At 37.8% G+C, this 20,429-nt stretch overlaps 1 protein-coding gene across 1 annotated transcript in view; it reads right to left on the bottom strand.

The window, feature by feature from the left end:
* Positions 1-417: 417 nt before the first annotated feature.
* LOC5505340 (hemicentin-2) overlaps positions 418-20,429 on the bottom strand; it is a 26,977-nt gene continuing 6,965 nt past the window's right edge. Inside the window, exons 2-11 of the mRNA XM_048732941.1 lie at positions 12,929-13,276; positions 11,522-11,791; positions 11,107-11,364; positions 4,312-4,560; positions 3,287-3,559; positions 2,707-2,751; positions 2,289-2,375; positions 2,190-2,211; positions 1,997-2,036; positions 418-1,792 (exon numbers count right to left, since the gene is read on the bottom strand). Of these exons, the coding sequence (XP_048588898.1) occupies positions 1,460-1,792; positions 1,997-2,036; positions 2,190-2,211; positions 2,289-2,375; positions 2,707-2,751; positions 3,287-3,559; positions 4,312-4,560; positions 11,107-11,364; positions 11,522-11,791; positions 12,929-13,276 (1,925 nt within the window). The 3' untranslated portion in view covers positions 418-1,459. The remainder of the gene's footprint in view (positions 1,793-1,996; positions 2,037-2,189; positions 2,212-2,288; positions 2,376-2,706; positions 2,752-3,286; positions 3,560-4,311; positions 4,561-11,106; positions 11,365-11,521; positions 11,792-12,928; positions 13,277-20,429) is intronic.

The following is a 20,429-nucleotide window of genomic DNA, read 5'->3' as shown; positions in this document are numbered from 1 at the left end:
TGCACAAAATTTAAAATATCACATGTCTTTCATGAATAAAATGCACGGCTCAAGTAATTCAGTTTTTCACAGAGGAGGATCATGCCTTTTCACCATTATCTAGTAAACGTACAGATGAACATTTACTCTAAAAGGGATGTAAATATTATTATTATTATTTGTTTCATTCTATGCCTGGTTACCCTTCAACTTTTCATATAACAATGACAGTGGGAAATTAAATAAAAGACAATAATAAATTGAGGAAGCTATTCAATCTCGTTGCAGCTAGAATGTTGAATTATGAGAGCGTAGATTCAGAGGTGGTCGAGTTGAAGGCTTAGGAAGGCGCCTCAGGCGTCTCTTCTCTAATAGATGCACAGATCACGACTGCGTCTCGTTGCGAATTATTTTGTTTATGACACGCTGTACAAAAAATCATATCTACTTGTTTAATACAACAATTAATGTGATTTCTTAAGGTTGGTTCGCACTTGGACATAAGCGCTAGCGCACCGCACTACATTTTCAGATTCTCACTGGAACGAAAGCGCAAGAGAAAGCAAATGCTTGATTTTCTTGGCCTTGCGTTTATGTTTGACCGACTCTTGTGTTGCGCTTCCGTTTTTGCTTGCGCTTGTGTCCTAGAGAGAACCAGTTTTACAATGTAGTTGTAGGTAGCGCCCGCATGGTGACGCCTTGTTTGTGTGTTCTCTAATAACACATGGACCCTTCACCAATCAGAGCGTGCGATTTGAGTCGTATATTTTACACTAGAGTTTAGCTTTCTTTTTCCTCCACGTTTCAAAAATTACCAAGATCCGGGGCGTGTCGAGAGAAAAACGCAGGATGGGGTCCAGAGTAGTACTGACCATCTTGCCATGGATCAATATAGTCGACATCTTTCGTCACTAGATCCATCTAGAAACTTCTATATCTAAATGCACAGATAAAATGTTACCGTCTTTTTAACTACCAACAAAGGGGTCAACCGGAGTCGAACACTTCTCTACACATGAGCAGGGTGGGGTCCGGATTCCCTCAGAACAAATAATTATTATACCGACGTCACGGTTTTAATTTCTTTAGGACCTTATCAATAATTTTAACTAGTTTTTAAAAAAGCTTCAAGAAAAAGACAAAATAGGGAAGAACTCTTGCAACACCATGTACATGCGAGTTATGTGAGGCGCGAAAATACAAATGTTTCCTGCTTGAGATTGCATGTTCCCGTCTTCGTCTTTGTCTGGCTGTTTCTATTGTTATCGCCTTGATAGAAATAAATGCTTGCTTTCCCCCTTCCCTAATTGATTTCAATGGATATCATTAACGTTACATATTGCCACCTCCATTCGCGCAACTCAGGTCTCGGCCCAGAAGTGTGGAATAAGCACAATGGATATCATTTACGCTACATATTGCCACCTCCATTATCGCAACTCAGGTCTCGGCCCAGAAGTGAGGAATAAGCACTGGTGTTTTACGCATTCGTCCCCATGCCTCTGTGCCCTTTCGCTCCGCCAACATTTCCATAGATGTGCAGTGGCTGGTAGTCTGGACACGTGCTCGTCAGTTCCGCGTATTGCCCCTCCCCACCCCCCTTAGGACCACTGCCACCCACAGCCTCGTATTCACGCGGTCCACGTGTTTGACCACGCCCATCAGGGTAGGTGCGGGTGGTACGGTCTAAAGACTGGTAAGTGCTTGTCGCTGTGACTTCATCGTACGGGCTGCCATGGTTTTTATACGTGACGTCACTTGACGCAGAATTTGTGTGGGTGACGAGGTCAATCGTATTCATTGTTATTGGGTCCTGGGGAAACAATTCCATAATGTTCTTTTTTAAAAATAAATAATCAAAAAAGAATGGTTTCCCTATCCCCATCTTTACCAAGGTTCCTATTTGTAGAATTACAGCTTCTTCCCTCGTTCTACATCATCTGTACATCTTCCTATCTACCTGGCTGTCGAGATATGATTTAAAAAGGTGGTGTCATGGAAAGATGGTAGGACGTACCTCACCGATTGCCGCACTATTCAGAGCTCCTCGAGGAATCCTTTAAAACACCAGGCACGCATGTCACATGATTAGAAAGGAGTGGTGGAAAAAGTTCGACAAAATCATCAAAGAGATTAAAAGAAGGCATAAGATGGAGAAGGCAAGTTAAAGATAATAAAGCACGCATCTGACGATGGGTCACGTGACATACCTGGACTCCTGCTTTGACCTCCCTGTTGGTGAAATAAGAAAACGTTGATATTCCACATCGCAAGCATGAGTTTTTTTAATTAATGTATTCTTGTCAAACCTGTTCTGTATATGTAGACCAAAGACATCAGGTTCGAGACCAGGAGAACAGCGATGACTGTCGAACAAGCAGCAGTAACAGACACGCCTACAAGACAACGAGCACATCACGTGGTGTAATCATAGGGGCGTGCTACGTGACACTGGGTGTGTCACGCAATGCTGGGTGCAGGGTGTATTTAATAGTGGCCTCATCTATGGGTCATGTCACGCAATTTATGGACAAATTATCTCTATTGGTAATACAGAGGAAAGGGATATGTCACGCAACGATGTGTCATCCAACTCAACGGCGGCCTCATCTATGGGACAAGACACGACAGACGTATCAAGTGACACGGACAAATCACACTACTCAAAAGTAACGCAACGATCAGAAACACTGATAAAATGAGATCATTTTATAAAGGGTTACTCACAAGACTCGCTACTTCTGACGAATGGTTCTGATTCGTTTTTAGCACCTAATATGACAAAGAAGTGCATCAATCATTACGTCATTATCATTCTGATGCCAAGAGATAACTACGACTACAAGAAGTGCATCATTCATTACATCATCATTACTTTGAATCGGCAAAAAGGAAAAAGAAGGCGCCGGGCTCATTCATCGCCATATTTCCCTGAAACGCCTTTCTCCCCTTTGCGGTAACGGAGGTTGGCCTAATTTCGAGACATTACATGTTGGATTCAAGAAAAAATATTTTTTAATATTTATATATATATCGGCAAAAAGGAAATACGAAGCAAAATAAAAACACCGTGACAGAATGGAATGTAGGAAATGTTCACAACAGCCTGGAATATAACGCAGAGACAAAGCAAAAACATCCCCAAAACATTTACAACTTCGTAGGATGACTCTTATATATATAATTATACTAGCACACCCCTTGGTGTAGTAAGAGAAACCCCTTGGGAAAGTAGGTGAAATTTTAAAATGAAGTAGAAACAAGAAGAATACACAAGGGAATAGCTGCCAAGTCTATGTTTACTTACACCATTGAGTGACGTAGATCAGGCGTTCCACGGACCCCAAAAAGTTAGACGCCCGGCACTTGTACTGTCCATAGTCCCCTGCGTCTTGAGTTGTTGTTACTTGGAGCTGGCTGCCTCCAGAGATGGGGCTTACTCCAGCTGTGATTGGCTGACCGCCAGGCTTGTACCACGTGATCTGAGGTAATGGTACACCTCTGGCTTTGCACTGCAGGCTCAGGATTGTTTTATTCCAAAACGACGTGTTGGTAGTTAAAGAAACCATCTCTGGTTTATCTGAATTAAAATACTGCTGTTACTCCTTTATGTTTAGGAGGGGTATTTTTAAAGTCTTTATATATAGTTCGTTATACATAGCTATATAAAGTTATACATAGTTTTGGCCAGTTTTAAGAATCAAGATAGACAAAGCATTCTATAGTCATTTGTTAACACAAGAAAATTCATATAAAAGTAAAAAAAGAGGAAAAGTTATTTAAATCAACATAAATACTCATAAATGTATTATTGCTTTATTTAAAAAAATATGACCCAAACAAAAGAAAAAAAAGTAATCAATGCCATTAGCAAACTTGTTTGTTAAACTGATATTTGATTGAATAAGCTGTTACATATCGCCTGACTTAGCGAGAGTGTTTTCTTAAACGCTCTTTATACATTACTTTAAGAATTAACTCTACGAAACAAAAAATGTCAATCCTGGTACACCCTGTTGGTAGGTAAACCCTGTTTGTGGTATACCCTGTTTAGGTACACCCTGTTGTATAGTTTGCTAGAACCACTATATAGGCACTGGGAACCCTGTGTAATACAAGCCTCGTTCTCGGCTGGGGGCAAGAGGGCCGATGGACGGATTAAACTGTGGTGTAGTGAAACCTGACCCTTTGTCTTATCTTAATACTGGCGTTGGGGCATTTTGTAGGTGTGGCTTGGAAAACAAAATTTCAAGAAAGAATGGAAAGAATGTCACAAAAGAATGCGCACGCGCACTATTGTTGCCACACCCTGTTTGTAGGTTATCCACTTACAGTTGACAGTGACTTGTACCGTGGTTGTGTCACTCCCCATCTCATTAGTAGCCGTGCACGTGTACGTCCCCGCCTCTGACCTGGTCACGCTGTTGATGTAATACACACTGGTCCGTGACACCACTACCCCATCTCTAGACCACGTGACCGTGGGGGCGGGGTAGCCGTCAGATATACATGTCAGTTTAAGAAAGTCTATGGTCTCGTTAACGGTTTGACCAGGGTAGCTGGAAATAATGGATGGCTTGTCTGAAAAAAAGAAAAAAACAGAAGCTTATCCTCAAAGTGAAGATTATGAAGCTTATCTTAAAAATGATGCTGAATCTATATAGGGAGATAATGATAAAGACATTATACGAGTCTCTCCCTCTCTGTATTACAAGGAAAACTAACTTCTATTTGCCATAAACCACCAAAGAGAAAGCAGCATTATTGAGTTAATCAAAAGGGATACATATGCTTATGTTATGTATACATAACTTGAACGTCAAATTGTACGTGTAAACAGATCTTACCAAATCATCATTGCCATACAGAGTATTAACGTTTTGCATTTAGATCACTTACATTCTACAACATAGAGCACTTACATTTGACATCATAGATCACTTACATTTAACATCATAGACCACTAACATTTGACATCACAGGCAACTTACATTTGACATCATAGAGCACGTACATTTGACATCATAGAGCCCTTACATTTGACATCTTAGAGCACTTGAATTTTACACCATAGAGCAGTCACAATTGACATCACAGGGCACTTACATTTGACATCATAGAGCACTTACATTTGACATCATAGAGCACTTACATTTGACATCATAGACTCGCACTTACATTTGACATCATAGAGCACTTACATTTGACATCATAGAGCACTTACATTTGACATCATAGAGCACTTACATATGACATCATAGAGTACTTGGATTTGACATCATAGAGCACTTACATTTGACATCATAGAGCACTTACATTTGACATCATAGAGCACTTACATTTGACATCATAGAGCACTTACATTTGACATCATAGAGCACTTACATTTGACATCATATAGCACGTACATTTGACATCATAGAGCACTTACATTTGACATCTTAGAGCACTTAAATTTTACACCATAGAACACTTACATTTGACATCATAAGCCCTATTTACACTACACAAAACTAACCCGGGTTCGACCCGGGCTAAGTTAACCCGGGTTAGTTAACCCGGGTTAGTTTTGGATTGGAGTATAAGCACTGATCTGAGACGAAACAGGGTCAATAACAGAACGCATGCGTAGTAGTAGATTCATCAAAGTAAAATATGGCGGACAAAGCAAATCATCAACTTTTAGGCGCGCAGTTTTTGTTTTAAACGCGAGTGCGCATGTTCATTACAGAAACTAACCCGGGTTCGCCCCAGTTTCCCGCTTAGACTACACTTTCGAAAACTAACCCGGGTTACTTTTAAAACAAACCCACCTCGAGAGGTGGGTTACTTTAACCCGGGTCGAACCCGGGTTAGTTGCATTTACACTACGAAAAACTAACCCGGGTTAACTTAACCCGGGTCGAACCCGGGTTAGTTTGTGTAGTGTAAATAGGGCTTTGGAGCACTTACATTTGACATCATAGAGCACTTACATTTGACATCATAGATCACTTACATTTGACATCATAGAGCACTTACATTTGACATCATAGACTCGCACTTACATTTGACATCATAGAGCACTTACATTTAACATCACAGAGCACTTACGTTTGACATCATAGACTCGCACTTACATTTGACATCATAGAGCACTTACATTCGACATCATAGAGCACTTACATTTGACATCATAGAGCACTTACATTTGACATCATAGAGCACTTACATTTGACATCATAGACTCGCACTTACATTTGACATCATAGAGCACTTACATTTGACATCATAGAGCACTTACATTTGACATCATAGAGCACTTACATATGACATCATAGAGTACTTGGATTTGACATCATAGAGCACTTACATTTGACATCATAGAGCACTTACATTTGACATCATAGAGCACTTACATTTGACATCATAGAGCACTTACATTTGACATCATAGAGCACTTACATTTGACATCATATAGCACGTACATTTGACATCATAGAGCACTTACATTTGACATCTTAGAGCACTTAAATTTTACACCATAGAACACTTACATTTGACATCATAAGCCCTATTTACACTACACAAAACTAACCCGGGTTCGACCCGGGCTAAGTTAACCCGGGTTAGTTAACCCGGGTTAGTTTTGGATTGGAGTGTAAGCACTGATCTGAGACGAAACAGGGTCAATAACAGAACGCATGCGTAGTAGTAGATTCATCAAAGTAAAATATGGCGGACAAAGCAAATCATCAACTTTTAGGCGCGCAGTTTTTGTTTTAAACGCGAGTGCGCATGTTCATTACAGAAACTAACCCGGGTTCGCCCCAGTTTCCCGCTTAGACTACACTTTCGAAAACTAACCCGGGTTACTTTTAAAACTAACCCACCTCGAGAGGTGGGTTACTTTAACCCGGGTCGAACCAGGGTTAGTTGCATTTACACTACGAAAAACTAACCCGGGTTAACTTAACCCGGGTCGAACCCGGGTTAGTTTGTGTAGTGTAAATAGGGCTTTGGAGCACTTACATTTGACATCATAGAGCACTTACATTTGACATCATAGATCACTTACATTTGACATCATAGAGCACTTACATTTGACATCATAGACTCGCACTTACATTTGACATCATAGAGCACTTACATTTAACATCACAGAGCACTTACGTTTGACATCATAGACTCGCACTTACATTTGACATCATAGAGCACTTACATTCGACATCATAGAGCACTTACATTTGACATCATAGAGCACTTACATTTGACATCATAGACCCGCACTTACATTTGACATCATAGAGCACTTACATTTGACACCATAGAGCACTTACATTTGACATCATAGAGCACTTACATTTGACATCATAGAGCACTTACATTTGACATCATAGACTCGCACTTACATTTGACATCATAGACTCGCACTTACATTTGACATCATAGAGCACTTACATTTGACATCATGAAGCACTTACATTTGACATCATAGAGCACTTACATTTGACATCATAGAGCACTTACATTTGACATCATAGAGCACTTACATTTGACATCATAGAGCACTTACATTTGACATCACAGGGCACTTACATTTGACATCATAAAGCACTTACATTTGACATCATAGAGTACTTACATTTGACATCATAGAGCACTTACATTTGACATCATAGAGTACTTACATTTGACATCATGAAGCACTTACATTTGACATCATAGAGCACTTACATTTGACATCATAGAGAACTTACATTTGACATCATAGAGCACTTACATTTGACATCATAGAGCACTTACATTTGACATCATAGAGCACTTACATTTGACATCATAGAGCACTTACATTTGACATCATAGAGCACTTATATTTGACATCATAGAGCACTTACATTTGACATCATAGAGCACTTACATTTGACATCATAGAGCACTTACATTTGACATCATAGAGCACTTACATTTGACATCATAGACTCGCACTTACATTTGACATCATAGAGCACTTACATTTGACATCATGAAGCACTTACATTTGACATCATAGGGCACTTACATTTGACATCATAGAGCACTTACATTTGACATCATAGAGCACTTACATTTGACATCATAGAGCACTTACATTTGACATCACAGGGCACTTACATTTGACATCATAAAGCACTTACATTTGACATCATAGAGTACTTACATTTGACATCACAGGGCACTTACATTTGACATCATAGAGCACTTACATTTGACATCATAGACTCGCACTTACATTTGACATCATAGAGCACTTACATTTGACATCATAGAGCACTTACATTTGACATCATAGACTCGCACTTACATTTGACATCATAGAGCACTTACATTCGACATCATAGAGCACTTACATTTGACATCATAGAGCACTTACATTTGACATCATAGACTCGCACTTACATTTGACATCATAGAGCACTTACATTTGACACCATAGAGCACTTACATTTGACATCATAGAGCACTTACATTTGACATCATAGAGCACTTACATTTGACATCATAAAGCACTTACATTTGACATCATAGAGTACTTACATTTGACATCATAGAGCACTTACATTTGACATCATAGAGTACTTACATTTGACATCATGAAGCACTTACATTTGACATCATAGAGCACTTACATTTGACATCATAGAGCACTTACATTTGACATCATAGAGCACTTACATTTGACATCATAGAGCACTTACATTTGACATCATAGAGCACTTACATTTGACATCATAGAGCACTTACATTTGACATCATAGAGCACTCATATTTGACATCATAGAGCACTTACATTTGACATCATAGAGCACTTACATTTGACATCATAGAGCACTTACATTTGACATCATAGACTCGCACTTACATTTGACATCATAGAGCACTTACATTTGACATCATGAAGCACTTACATTTGACATCATAGGGCACTTACATTTGACATCATAGAGCACTTACATTTGACATCATAGAGCACTTACATTTGACATCATAGAGCACTTACATTTGACATCATAGAGCACTTACATTTGACATCATAGAGCACTTACATTTGACATCACAGGGCACTTACATTTGACATCATAAAGCACTTACATTTGACATCATAGAGTACTTACATTTGACATCATAGAGCACTTACATTTGACATCATAGAGTACTTACATTTGACATCATGAAGCACTTACATTTGACATCATAGAGCACTTACATTTGACATCATAGAGCACTTACATTTGACATCATAGAGCACTTACATTTGACATCATAGAGCACTTACATTTGACATCATAGAGCACTTACATTTGACATCATAGAGCACTTACATTTGACATCATAGAGCACTTCTATTTGACATCATAGAGCACTTACATTTGACATCATAGAGCACTTACATTTGACATCATAGAGCACTTACATTTGACATCATAGAGCACTTACATTTGACATCATAGACTCGCACTTACATTTGACATCATAGAGCACTTACATTTGACATCATGAAGCACTTACATTTGACATCATAGGGCACTTACATTTGACATCATAGAGCACTTACATTTGACATCATAGAGCACTTACATTTGACATCATAGAGCACTTACATTTGACATCACAGGGCACTTACATTTGACATCATAAAGCACTTACATTTGACATCATAGAGTACTTACATTTGACATCACAGGGCACTTACATTTGACATCATAGAGCACTTACATTTGACATCATAGACTCGCACTTACATTTGACATCATAGAGCACTTACATTTGACATCATAGAGCACTTACATTTGACATCATAGACTCGCACTTACATTTGACATCATAGAGCACTTACATTCGACATCATAGAGCACTTACATTTGACATCATAGAGCACTTACATTTGACATCATAGACTCGCACTTACATTTGACATCATAGAGCACTTACATTTGACACCATAGAGCACTTACATTTGACATCATAGAGCACTTACATTTGACATCATAGAGCACTTACATTTGACATCATAAAGCACTTACATTTGACATCATAGAGTACTTACATTTGACATCATAGAGCACTTACATTTGACATCATAGAGTACTTACATTTGACATCATGAAGCACTTACATTTGACATCATAGAGCACTTACATTTGACATCATAGAGCACTTACATTTGACATCATAGAGCACTTACATTTGACATCATAGAGCACTTACATTTGACATCATAGAGCACTTACATTTGACATCATAGAGCACTTACATTTGACATCATAGAGCACTCATATTTGACATCATAGAGCACTTACATTTGACATCATAGAGCACTTACATTTGACATCATAGAGCACTTACATTTGACATCATAGAGCACTTCCATTTGACATCATAGACTCGCACTTACATTTGACATCATAGAGCACTTACATTTGACATCATGAAGCACTTACATTTGACATCATAGGGCACTTACATTTGACATCATAGAGCACTTACATTTGACATCATAGAGCACTTACATTTGACATCATAGAGCACTTACATTTGACATCACAGGGCACTTACATTTGACATCATAAAGCACTTACATTTGACATCATAGAGTACTTACATTTGACATCACAGGGCACTTACATTTGACATCATAGAGCACTTACATTTGACATCATAGAGCACTTACATTTGACATCATGAAGCACTTACATTTGACATCATAGGGCACTTACATTTGACATCATAGAGCACTTACATTTGACATCATAGAGCACTTACATTTGACATCATATAGCACTTATATTTGACATCATAGAGCACTTACATTTGACATCTTAGAGCACTTACATTTGACATCATAGAGCACTTACATTTGACATCTTAGAGCACTTACATTTGACATAAAAGAGCACTTACATTTGACATCATAGAGCACTTGCATTTGACATCATAGAGCACTTACATTTGACATCATAGAGCACTTACATTTGACATCATAGAGCACTTACATTTGACATCATAGAGCACTTACATTTGACATCATAAAGCACTTACATCAGACATCATAAAGCATTTACCTTTGACATCATGGAGCACTTACATTTGGCATTATAGAGCACTTACATTTGACCATGACATAAGTGGATGCTGTTCTTGTCTGTGTGTTTCCAGTGACGGTGTTTACTGCAGTACAGACATATTGTCCAGTGTCTGCCTTTGTGGCACCAGCTTTAGTAAAGACGTTACCACCGGTGCTATGTCCAGATCCTGTCTTTGACCAGGAAACACTTGGTGTCGGTTTACCAACCACTGCGCATGTCAGGGTGATGGTCTCCCCGGCTCTCACTGTGGTGTTCTGTATTGGAGTTATCTCTGGTGGATCTGCAAAATCAAGCAAAGTTTATACCCATTTCCAATCAGAAAGACAGTCAAAATGATTGTTTGCTTTAGTTCTCTTTGGTAAAAACGTAAATGCAATGACTTTATTGAGTGGTAGTTCTGTAGCAATTGTATGATGCATAACTAAGGGTATACTCACATTGCACGTTGATGGTGACATCTTGGGTTATGGCCCCCCTCCTCACATCGTTAATGGCCTGGCACTGGTACACCCCTGCTTGGTGTCGCTGGAACTTTAGCAGACTCAGTGTTGCACTCCCTGTTCCATGAGCCTCTAGGGACCCTGACGTCTTATTGACCCATGTGACATTGGGGGCTGGGCGAGCACTTGCTGAGCACGTGACAGTGACGTCATCATTTTCTGCTATGTCATATGTGCTTTTTGGAGATGAAGTGAATGCTGGTGCATCTATAGAGAGCAGAAATGTTAGCGGGTTTTCGGTTGAATGCGGGTATTCGTACCAAAGCACCTGGGGTGGGTGGGTGGTGGTGGTGGTAGGGGGGGGGGGGGGGGGGGGGGGCGGGGGGTGTTAGGTGGATAGATAATCTGGAAGGGAGAAAAATGTGGAACATATATGATGGCGTGGAATGGCAAGAATGGGGATGGCAAAAACAAATATATAGAGTTACAAAATGGAAAGTGTCTAAAGGTAGCAGAATTATTGTTTAATACAGCAATTGTAAGTATAGCACAAGCAAGTAGAAGCATTCGTTTGTAGTGCTGATGCTTTAGAGTTTGATGCTTTTATCGTGTATTTCTTTGTTGATACTAGGTATTTTATGTCTTGCAATTTGATTCTGACTAAGGCAATTTGCCAAATGCCAGTACGAGAATACTGATAAAATTACAGAATGGAAGAGGGATGCAACTATCCACAAATTAACTATTTTGAAATCCACTAAAAAACCAGCGAGAAATGATGGCATCCTCGGAATGTATTTTGCATAGGCAGCGTAGCCCCACACCACCCAGAACCGTCTTGTCTGTCTCATATTTTCCGCATAAACATCTCAATTAAGAAAACGTTAACGTTGTGTTAACAATGTATCTTTCATAGCAGCGTACCGCAACACTACCTTAGATTTTTCTTGTTTGTCTTCAAGTTCCTGCACTAGCATCTAAGTTGAGAGCTGTTGTTTAAAATGTAGCTTAGAGGAAGTAACTTAGCCTAGAGAAAGGTACCTGAGGACCGTTGTCGTTTTCGATAAGTGAATCTGAAGAGAAACAGAGGAGGACGAGACATGTCTAGGGTAGTGTGGGGCTACGCTGCCAATGCAAATCAGAATTAAGTTGTATTATTGACACTCAATAATACCTCGCGTAAGGACCACCCCTCCCTCATACAAGTTTCATATGGGTGGTACTAGGCTGGACAAGATTTTTGTTATTCGTAAACGCCAATTTCTAGTAACATTTTTAATCAAATCGCAATTTCTATTTTTTCTCATTCACTATGCAAGACAATTCGAATTGGCTCGAGCAAGCAGAAGAAGCAGGAATTTGTCTGTGATTTACGGTTTGTATGTAAGAATCACTTGCACTTACCAAGTACAGTCAACACTCCACTCCGTTCTATAACAGTAGTTGGGTCGATATTCTCTATGATTGTGACTTTATATGGTCCCTCATTGTCAACTTTAACGTTCTTGATCTCAAATGTAATGTTACTAGCAGGGCTTCCATAGAGGAAAAGTTTTCCCCTGAACGTGCTAGTTACATTTCCAGGGCAGTTGACAGTTATGCCTGTTCTCCACTGACATAGTGTACTAGAATCACGTTCAAATGTAAATGCAACAAAATACGATGTCGAAGGGTTCAAAGACCACCAGCTGAACCTTGCATCTTCGCCAACATATGTCTCTATTGATATTGAGCCCGATACATCAGATAAAACTGAGAAAATCAAAAGGAAACAATTTACTATTTAGTTTAGACATTACATCATGTGTAACTATGTAGAACAAAAGCATACAATTAACAATTACGGTTTAGACACCACATCTTCCTTGTTTACAGTAATATAATTTGTTGAATGAAGATAAAATACCCTCGCTTTTAGCCAAACAGCATTGAGTATGTTATGACATTTGTTAATGTTAATAAGACTAGCAGCCTTACTATGGTTACTACAGAGTAATTTCACCCTGTTTATTATTAACAAAACTAGTTAAGCTAGCATTTACGAATTATTCATCAGGAATTTCATGCACTGCCAAATTTCTGGCGGCATCTGAGGCAGAAAACTGGCTTCTATGAAGTTTGATCTATAAGTTATCGGTTTGATCGTTTGCACTGCTTGAGGTCACATATATTTTTTCATGTGCAAACTGACTTTTTAGTACGCATTTGTTTAGCATACGTGTACCAAAAGGAAGGGTGCGCAGATAACCTTGAAGATGCTTCAATAGGAAATGATCTACATTTTAACGTCAAATGGGGGGAAAGGAGGGAGAACAATAAGAGCACATTATACAGTGCCAATCAATCTTTATTGAAACGCGGTTAAATTCATCAGCTCTATAAAATATACATAAACGACAACAATAATAATCTACAATAATGGAAATAAAAAGCAGCATTTCATGAATTCCGTGCCTTATATCAAACCTTTAGCGACATTTTTGAATTGTTGAAGGGTCTTGCACTACTGCTAAGACTACCTCTCAGTAGTAAACAGCCAAACCATGAAAAACTAGCGCAATTATCTTGAAAAGTCAGAAATGAACGCATGAGCAAATATGTTCTTGCGTTGATGGCAACAATGCTGTGTAAATATTGTATTTCCTAAAATAGATGTTCCATCGTGCGAAATACACCCTTCTTTATAAGATCGTCTTAAGGTAAATATGTTCTTAACGATGTTCTTAAACATTAGTATATATAAGAATATAATACCCAATGAATTATTTGGAACAGAATTACACTAATGATCAATTGCAATAATAAGGTTGTTACTATGAGCACAATTTGATTCTGCATCTCATTGAATCTTAGAACCCATCAGGACTAAAAAGATTTTTCTGCTATCCGAGCCTCGGCATATTCTTAGATAGATAGACAGATAGACAGACAGGCAGACAGACAGACAGGCAGGCAGGCGGGCGGGCGGGCGGGCGGGCGGGCGGACGGACGGACGGACGGACGGACGGACGGACGGACGGACGGACAGACAGACAGATAGATAGATAGTTTATTGAATAAAATCCTCGCAACCCAAGGGTTTAATTATGAAATTATTTACACTAAAATTATTTACAGGGAAACTAATTATTCTTTTAAAAAATGGTTGACATCTCAGGCTGGACGTTCTTATAAAAATAAGAGTGTAGCTACGATGGGCAAACTCAGCCTTCCCATGATGCATTGCTGTGTTGTTTTCAATTTAGAAGTTTAGAATAGTCGTTATTTATATATATTTTTTTGCAAATTTATACACAATGCCGGCATATGTTACTTCGACATTGCCGTCAATGTTGTATATGGGTAGTTTGAGTAGGCTCTTACCAGAAACTACACCATGAACAGTGAAGCATATTTAATTAAACGACATATTCATTAAACGACATAATCGGTTGCTGTATAGCATATCAGTAAAAAATATCACTCACACCAACATGTAAGGACATTATTAATCGGTCAATATTAGGGAATGCTGGACAAATAAGAAAAGTATATTCGTAGCAGAAGCCCGGTACAAAACCCAATCACACGCTCCGTGTATATTACCTTGATGCGGAAGTAACATAAGCACAAACGACAAAACAGCGAGTTTTATCATCAACACCCTGCAATAGCAGCTCGTCGAGTGACTCGATGGACGTATTATCACTCGCTGAACGCTGGGTACTTGGTGCTGAGCGAGTAAATCAATAGCCATGGCAATCTTAGATAGACTGTTATACATAGACTGCTTGTTACACTCACAGTCATGCGGAGGAATTTGACCTTTAAAAAGTTCGCTGATTCATCAACATAACATTATATAAATATGGTAATTTATAGCATTTGATCGATTTACACTTCTTTTCCGTTTCAGGCATTTTCTTAAATTTTTTTATATTAATTTATCGTATTCTATTGATTAATCTCAATTTATTGATTCATAATATCGGTGTGTAAATGCACTCAACTCTATATAATACACTTACATTACCGAAGTCAATCAGGGATTAAAAACTGTGTGTACGATACGTTTTAATCAATCCCAAACAACAACAAATAATGACAATGACAATGATAATGACAACAACAAATAATGATAACAACAACAACAACAACAACAACTACAACACCACCACCACCACCGCCACCGCCACCACCACCGCCACTGCCACCGCCACCGACACCGACACCGACAACGACAACGACAACGACAACGACAACGACAACGACAATGATAATGATAATGATAATGATAATGATAATGATAATGATAATGATAATGATAATGATAATGATAATGATAATGATAATAATAATAATAATAATAATAATAATAAATAACTGAACAGTGCAAGTCATTATATTATTATTCTAAGTTACAGTTATTGAATCAATTGTATATATTAAAATTATTATAGTCCTTGACTGAAAACAATATCTCGGAAAGGGGGATAAAATGACATCATATGTCACACAAAGACTTGAGTTGTAATCCGACACTGATTAACCCTTTCTCTGAACTAGGACTCGACAGTGTTGATCGCAATTAAGAATGTATACAACTATTTCAAATAATGCGCAAACGGCAAATGGCGATTGTCAAATGGCAGTTCTTTGATCAACAAATACCATGGAACTCGTCAACTTTCTACTAAATGAAGGAGAATGTGGATAATTTCTGCGATTATTTTACTTATCATCTTAATTCTTACAACTAATTAATTCAAATAGGCAGTGATTAGCGCTGACAACGTTTTTTGAAAAAGGTGTAAAACCATCTGAGAAATATAACCTTTACAACACCTTTGAACACGTACACACCCTTGAATAATAAATACACATCCTTGAATAAGTACACACCCTTGAAAAAGTACACATCCTTGAATAAATATACCTCCTTGAATAAGTAAACACCCTTGAATAAATACACACTCTATAATAAGTGTTACACACCCTATAATAAGTGTTATACACCATTAAATAAGTGTTACACACCCTTAAATAAGTACACACCCTTGAATAAGTGTTACACACCCTTAACTAAGTACACACCCTTGAGTAAGAACTCACCCTTAAATAAGTAAAGACCATATAATAAGTGTTACACACCCTTGAATAAGTACACACCCTTGAATAAGTGTTACACACCATTGAATAAGTGTTACACGCCCTTGAATAAATGTTACACACACTTGAATAAGTGTTAGAGACCCTATAATAAGTGTCACACATCCTTGAATAAGTGTTACACACCCTTGAATAAGTACACAGTCTTGAATAAGTACACACCCTTGAATAAGTACATACCATTGAATAAGTACACACCCTTGAATAAGTACAAACCCTTGAATAAGTACACACCCTTGAATAAGTACACACCCTTGAATGATCACACATCCTTGAATAAGTACACAGCTTTGAATAAGTACACACCCTTGAACAAGTACACACCCTTAAATAAGTACACACCCTTGAATAAGTACATACCATTGAATAAGTACATACTATTGAATAAGTACACACCCTTGAATAAGTGTTACACACCCTTGAATAAGTGTTACACACCCTTGAATAAGTGTTACACATCCTTGAATAAGTGTTACACACCCTTAAATAAGTACACATCCTTGAATAAGTACACATCATTGAAAAAGTACACACCCATGAATAAGTACACATCCTTGAAAAAGTACACAGCCTTGAAAGAACACACACCCTTGAATAAGTACACACCCTTGAATAAGTACACACCCATAAATAAGTACACACCCTTGAATAAGTACATACAATTGAATAACTACATACTATTGAATAAGTACACACCCTTGAATAAGGGTTACACACCCTTGAATAAGTACACACCCTTGAATAAGTGTTACATCCCCTTGAATAAGTACACACCCTTAAATAAGTGTTACACACCCTATAATAAGTGTTACACACCCTTGTGTAAGTACACACACTTGAATAAGTGTTACACACCCTTGAATAAGTACACACCCTTTAATAAGTGTTACACACCCTTGAATAAGTACACACCCTTAAATAAGTGTTACACACCCTATAATAAGTGTTACACACCCTTGAATAAGTACACATCCTTGAATAAGTGTTACACACCCTTGACTAAGTACACATCCTTGAAAAAATACACACCCTTGAATAAGTACACATTCTTGAAAAAGTACACACCCTTGAATGAGCACACACCTTTGAATAAGTATACACCCTTGAATAAGTGTTACACACTCTTGAATAAGTACATACCATTGAATAAGTACACACCCTTGAATAAGCACACACCCTTGAATAAGTACACACCTTTGAATAAGTACACACCCTTGAATAAGTACACACCCTTGAATAAGTACACACCCTTAAATAAGTACACACCTTTGAATAAGTACATACCATTGAAAAAGTACACACCCATGAATAAGTACACATCCTTGAAAAAGTACACACCCTTGAATGAACACACACCCTTGAATAAGTACACACCCATAAATAAGTACACACCCTTGAATAAGTACATACAATTGAATAAGTACATACTATTGAATAAGTACACACCCTTGAATAAGGGTTACACACCCTTGAATACGTACACACCCTTGAATAAGTGTTACACACCTTTGAATAAGTACACACCCTTAAATAAGTGTTACACACCCTATAAAAAGTGTTACACACCCTTGTATAAGTACACACCCTTGAATAAGTGTTACACACCCTTGAATAAGTACACACCCTTTAATAAGTGTTACACACCCTTGAATAAGTACACACCCTTGAATAAGTGTTACACACCCTATAATAAGTGTTACACACCCTTGAATAAGTACACATTCTTGAAAAAGGGTCCGGGTCCGCCGTAATTGGCCTAGCTGTGGCGGATACCCTGCCCTTTCGTTATTGTATGTATTTATGTTCTGTTTCTCATGTATAACGTATTATGTATGTGTATTTTTTTTCTCCGTGGGCAAAGTCAATAAACTAAACTAAACTAAAAGTACACACCCTTGAATGAGCACACACCTTTGAATAAGTATACACCCTTGAATAAGTGTTACACACTCTTGAATAAGTGCATACCATTGAATAAGTACATACTATTGAATAAGTACACACCCTTGAATAAGTACACACCCTTGAATGAGCACACACCCTTGAATAAGTACACACCTTTGAATAAGTACACACCCTTGAATAAGTACACACCCTTAAGTAAGTACACACCCTTGAATAAGTACATACCATTGAAAAAGTACACACCCATGAATAAGTAAACATCCTTGAAAAAGTACACACCCTTGAATGAACACACACCCTTGAATAAGTACACACCCTTGAATAAATACACACCCTTAAATAAGTACACACCCTTGAATGAGTACATACAATTAAATAACTACATACTACTGATAAAGTACACACCCTTGAATAAGTGTTACACACCCTTGAATAAGTACACACCCTTGAATAAGTGTTACACACCCTTGAATAATTGTTACACACCCTATAATAAGTGTTACACACCCTTGAATAAGTACACACCCTTGAATAAGTGTTACACACCCTTGAATAAGTACACACCCTTTAATAAGTGTTACAGACCCTTGAATAAGTACACACCTTTGAGTAAGTGTTACACACCCTATAATAAGTGTTACACACACTTGAATAAGTACACACACTTGAATAAGTGTTACACACCCTTGAATAAGTACACACCCTATAATTAGTGTTACACACCCTTGAATAAGTACACACCCTTGAGTAAGTGTTACACGCCTTTGAATAAATACACACCATTGAATAAGTACACACCTTTGAATAAGTATACACTTTGAATAAGTGTTACACACCCTTGAATTAGTACACACCCTTGAATAAGTACATACCATTGAATAAGTACACACCCTTGAATAAGTACACACCCTTGAATGAGCACACACCCTTGAATAAGTACACACCTTTGAATAAGTACACACCCTTGAATAAGTACACACCCTTAAATAAGCTGGAAATATCAGATACTTCATATAGCTACAAAGATTAAACGTTGCATTGGTGTTCTCTCAAAAATAAGACATTATGTAAATATTTCAGTCCTAAAAATGCTTTACTATACATTATTATTTCCATTTCTAACTTACTCAGTTGTGACCTGGGGCAACACCTATGCAACTACTCTTAAGCCCCTTTTTATACTTCAGAAAAGGGCAATTAGAATATTAACTTTTTCTGATTTTAGGACCCCTTCAAATCCATTATTCTACCAACTTAGTCTCCTCAAACTTCATGACATAATCTATCTTAACAATGCACTGTTTATGTATGACTTCCATTCAGATCATTTGCCATCTGTCTTCAAATCATTTTTCACAAATATTAACAGGATACATCAATATAATACAAGACTTGCTAGTAGGAAGACTTATTACCTGCCTAAGATACGCACAAACTATGGCAAATTTAACATTCGCTTTCTTGGTGTAAAAATCTGGAACGATATTCAGGATGATTATAAATCTAAATCTCGCTCCAGTTTCAAGACACTAATGATCAGCTCTCTTTTAGATCGTTACAAAAGCTAACTCTATTATTGTTGTAATTTACAAACTTAAGATTATCTCCTATATATAAATGATCCCTATAATCGACCTCCCCTTGCTTGTGCGTGTTTTGTTCTTGTGCGCGCATCTATTATCGTTTGTTTTTCGTTTCTGTTTGTATTGATATTATATTGATGTATCACGTTGTTTACCCAGGCAATTTTCCGCTTGACCTAGCCGCTTAAGCTCGATTAGCTATGCTATTTCTTAATGCGGCTGGTGCCCAATTATAAAAATTATATTTATTTTTCTCCTTTTCTTATTTA

Source organism: Nematostella vectensis, chromosome 9, assembly GCF_932526225.1.
Source record: "Nematostella vectensis chromosome 9, jaNemVect1.1, whole genome shotgun sequence".
NCBI lineage: Eukaryota > Metazoa > Cnidaria > Anthozoa > Actiniaria > Edwardsiidae > Nematostella > Nematostella vectensis.
The sequence above is the reverse complement of the archived record's forward strand: the minus strand, read 5'-3'. Positions and strand labels throughout refer to the sequence as shown.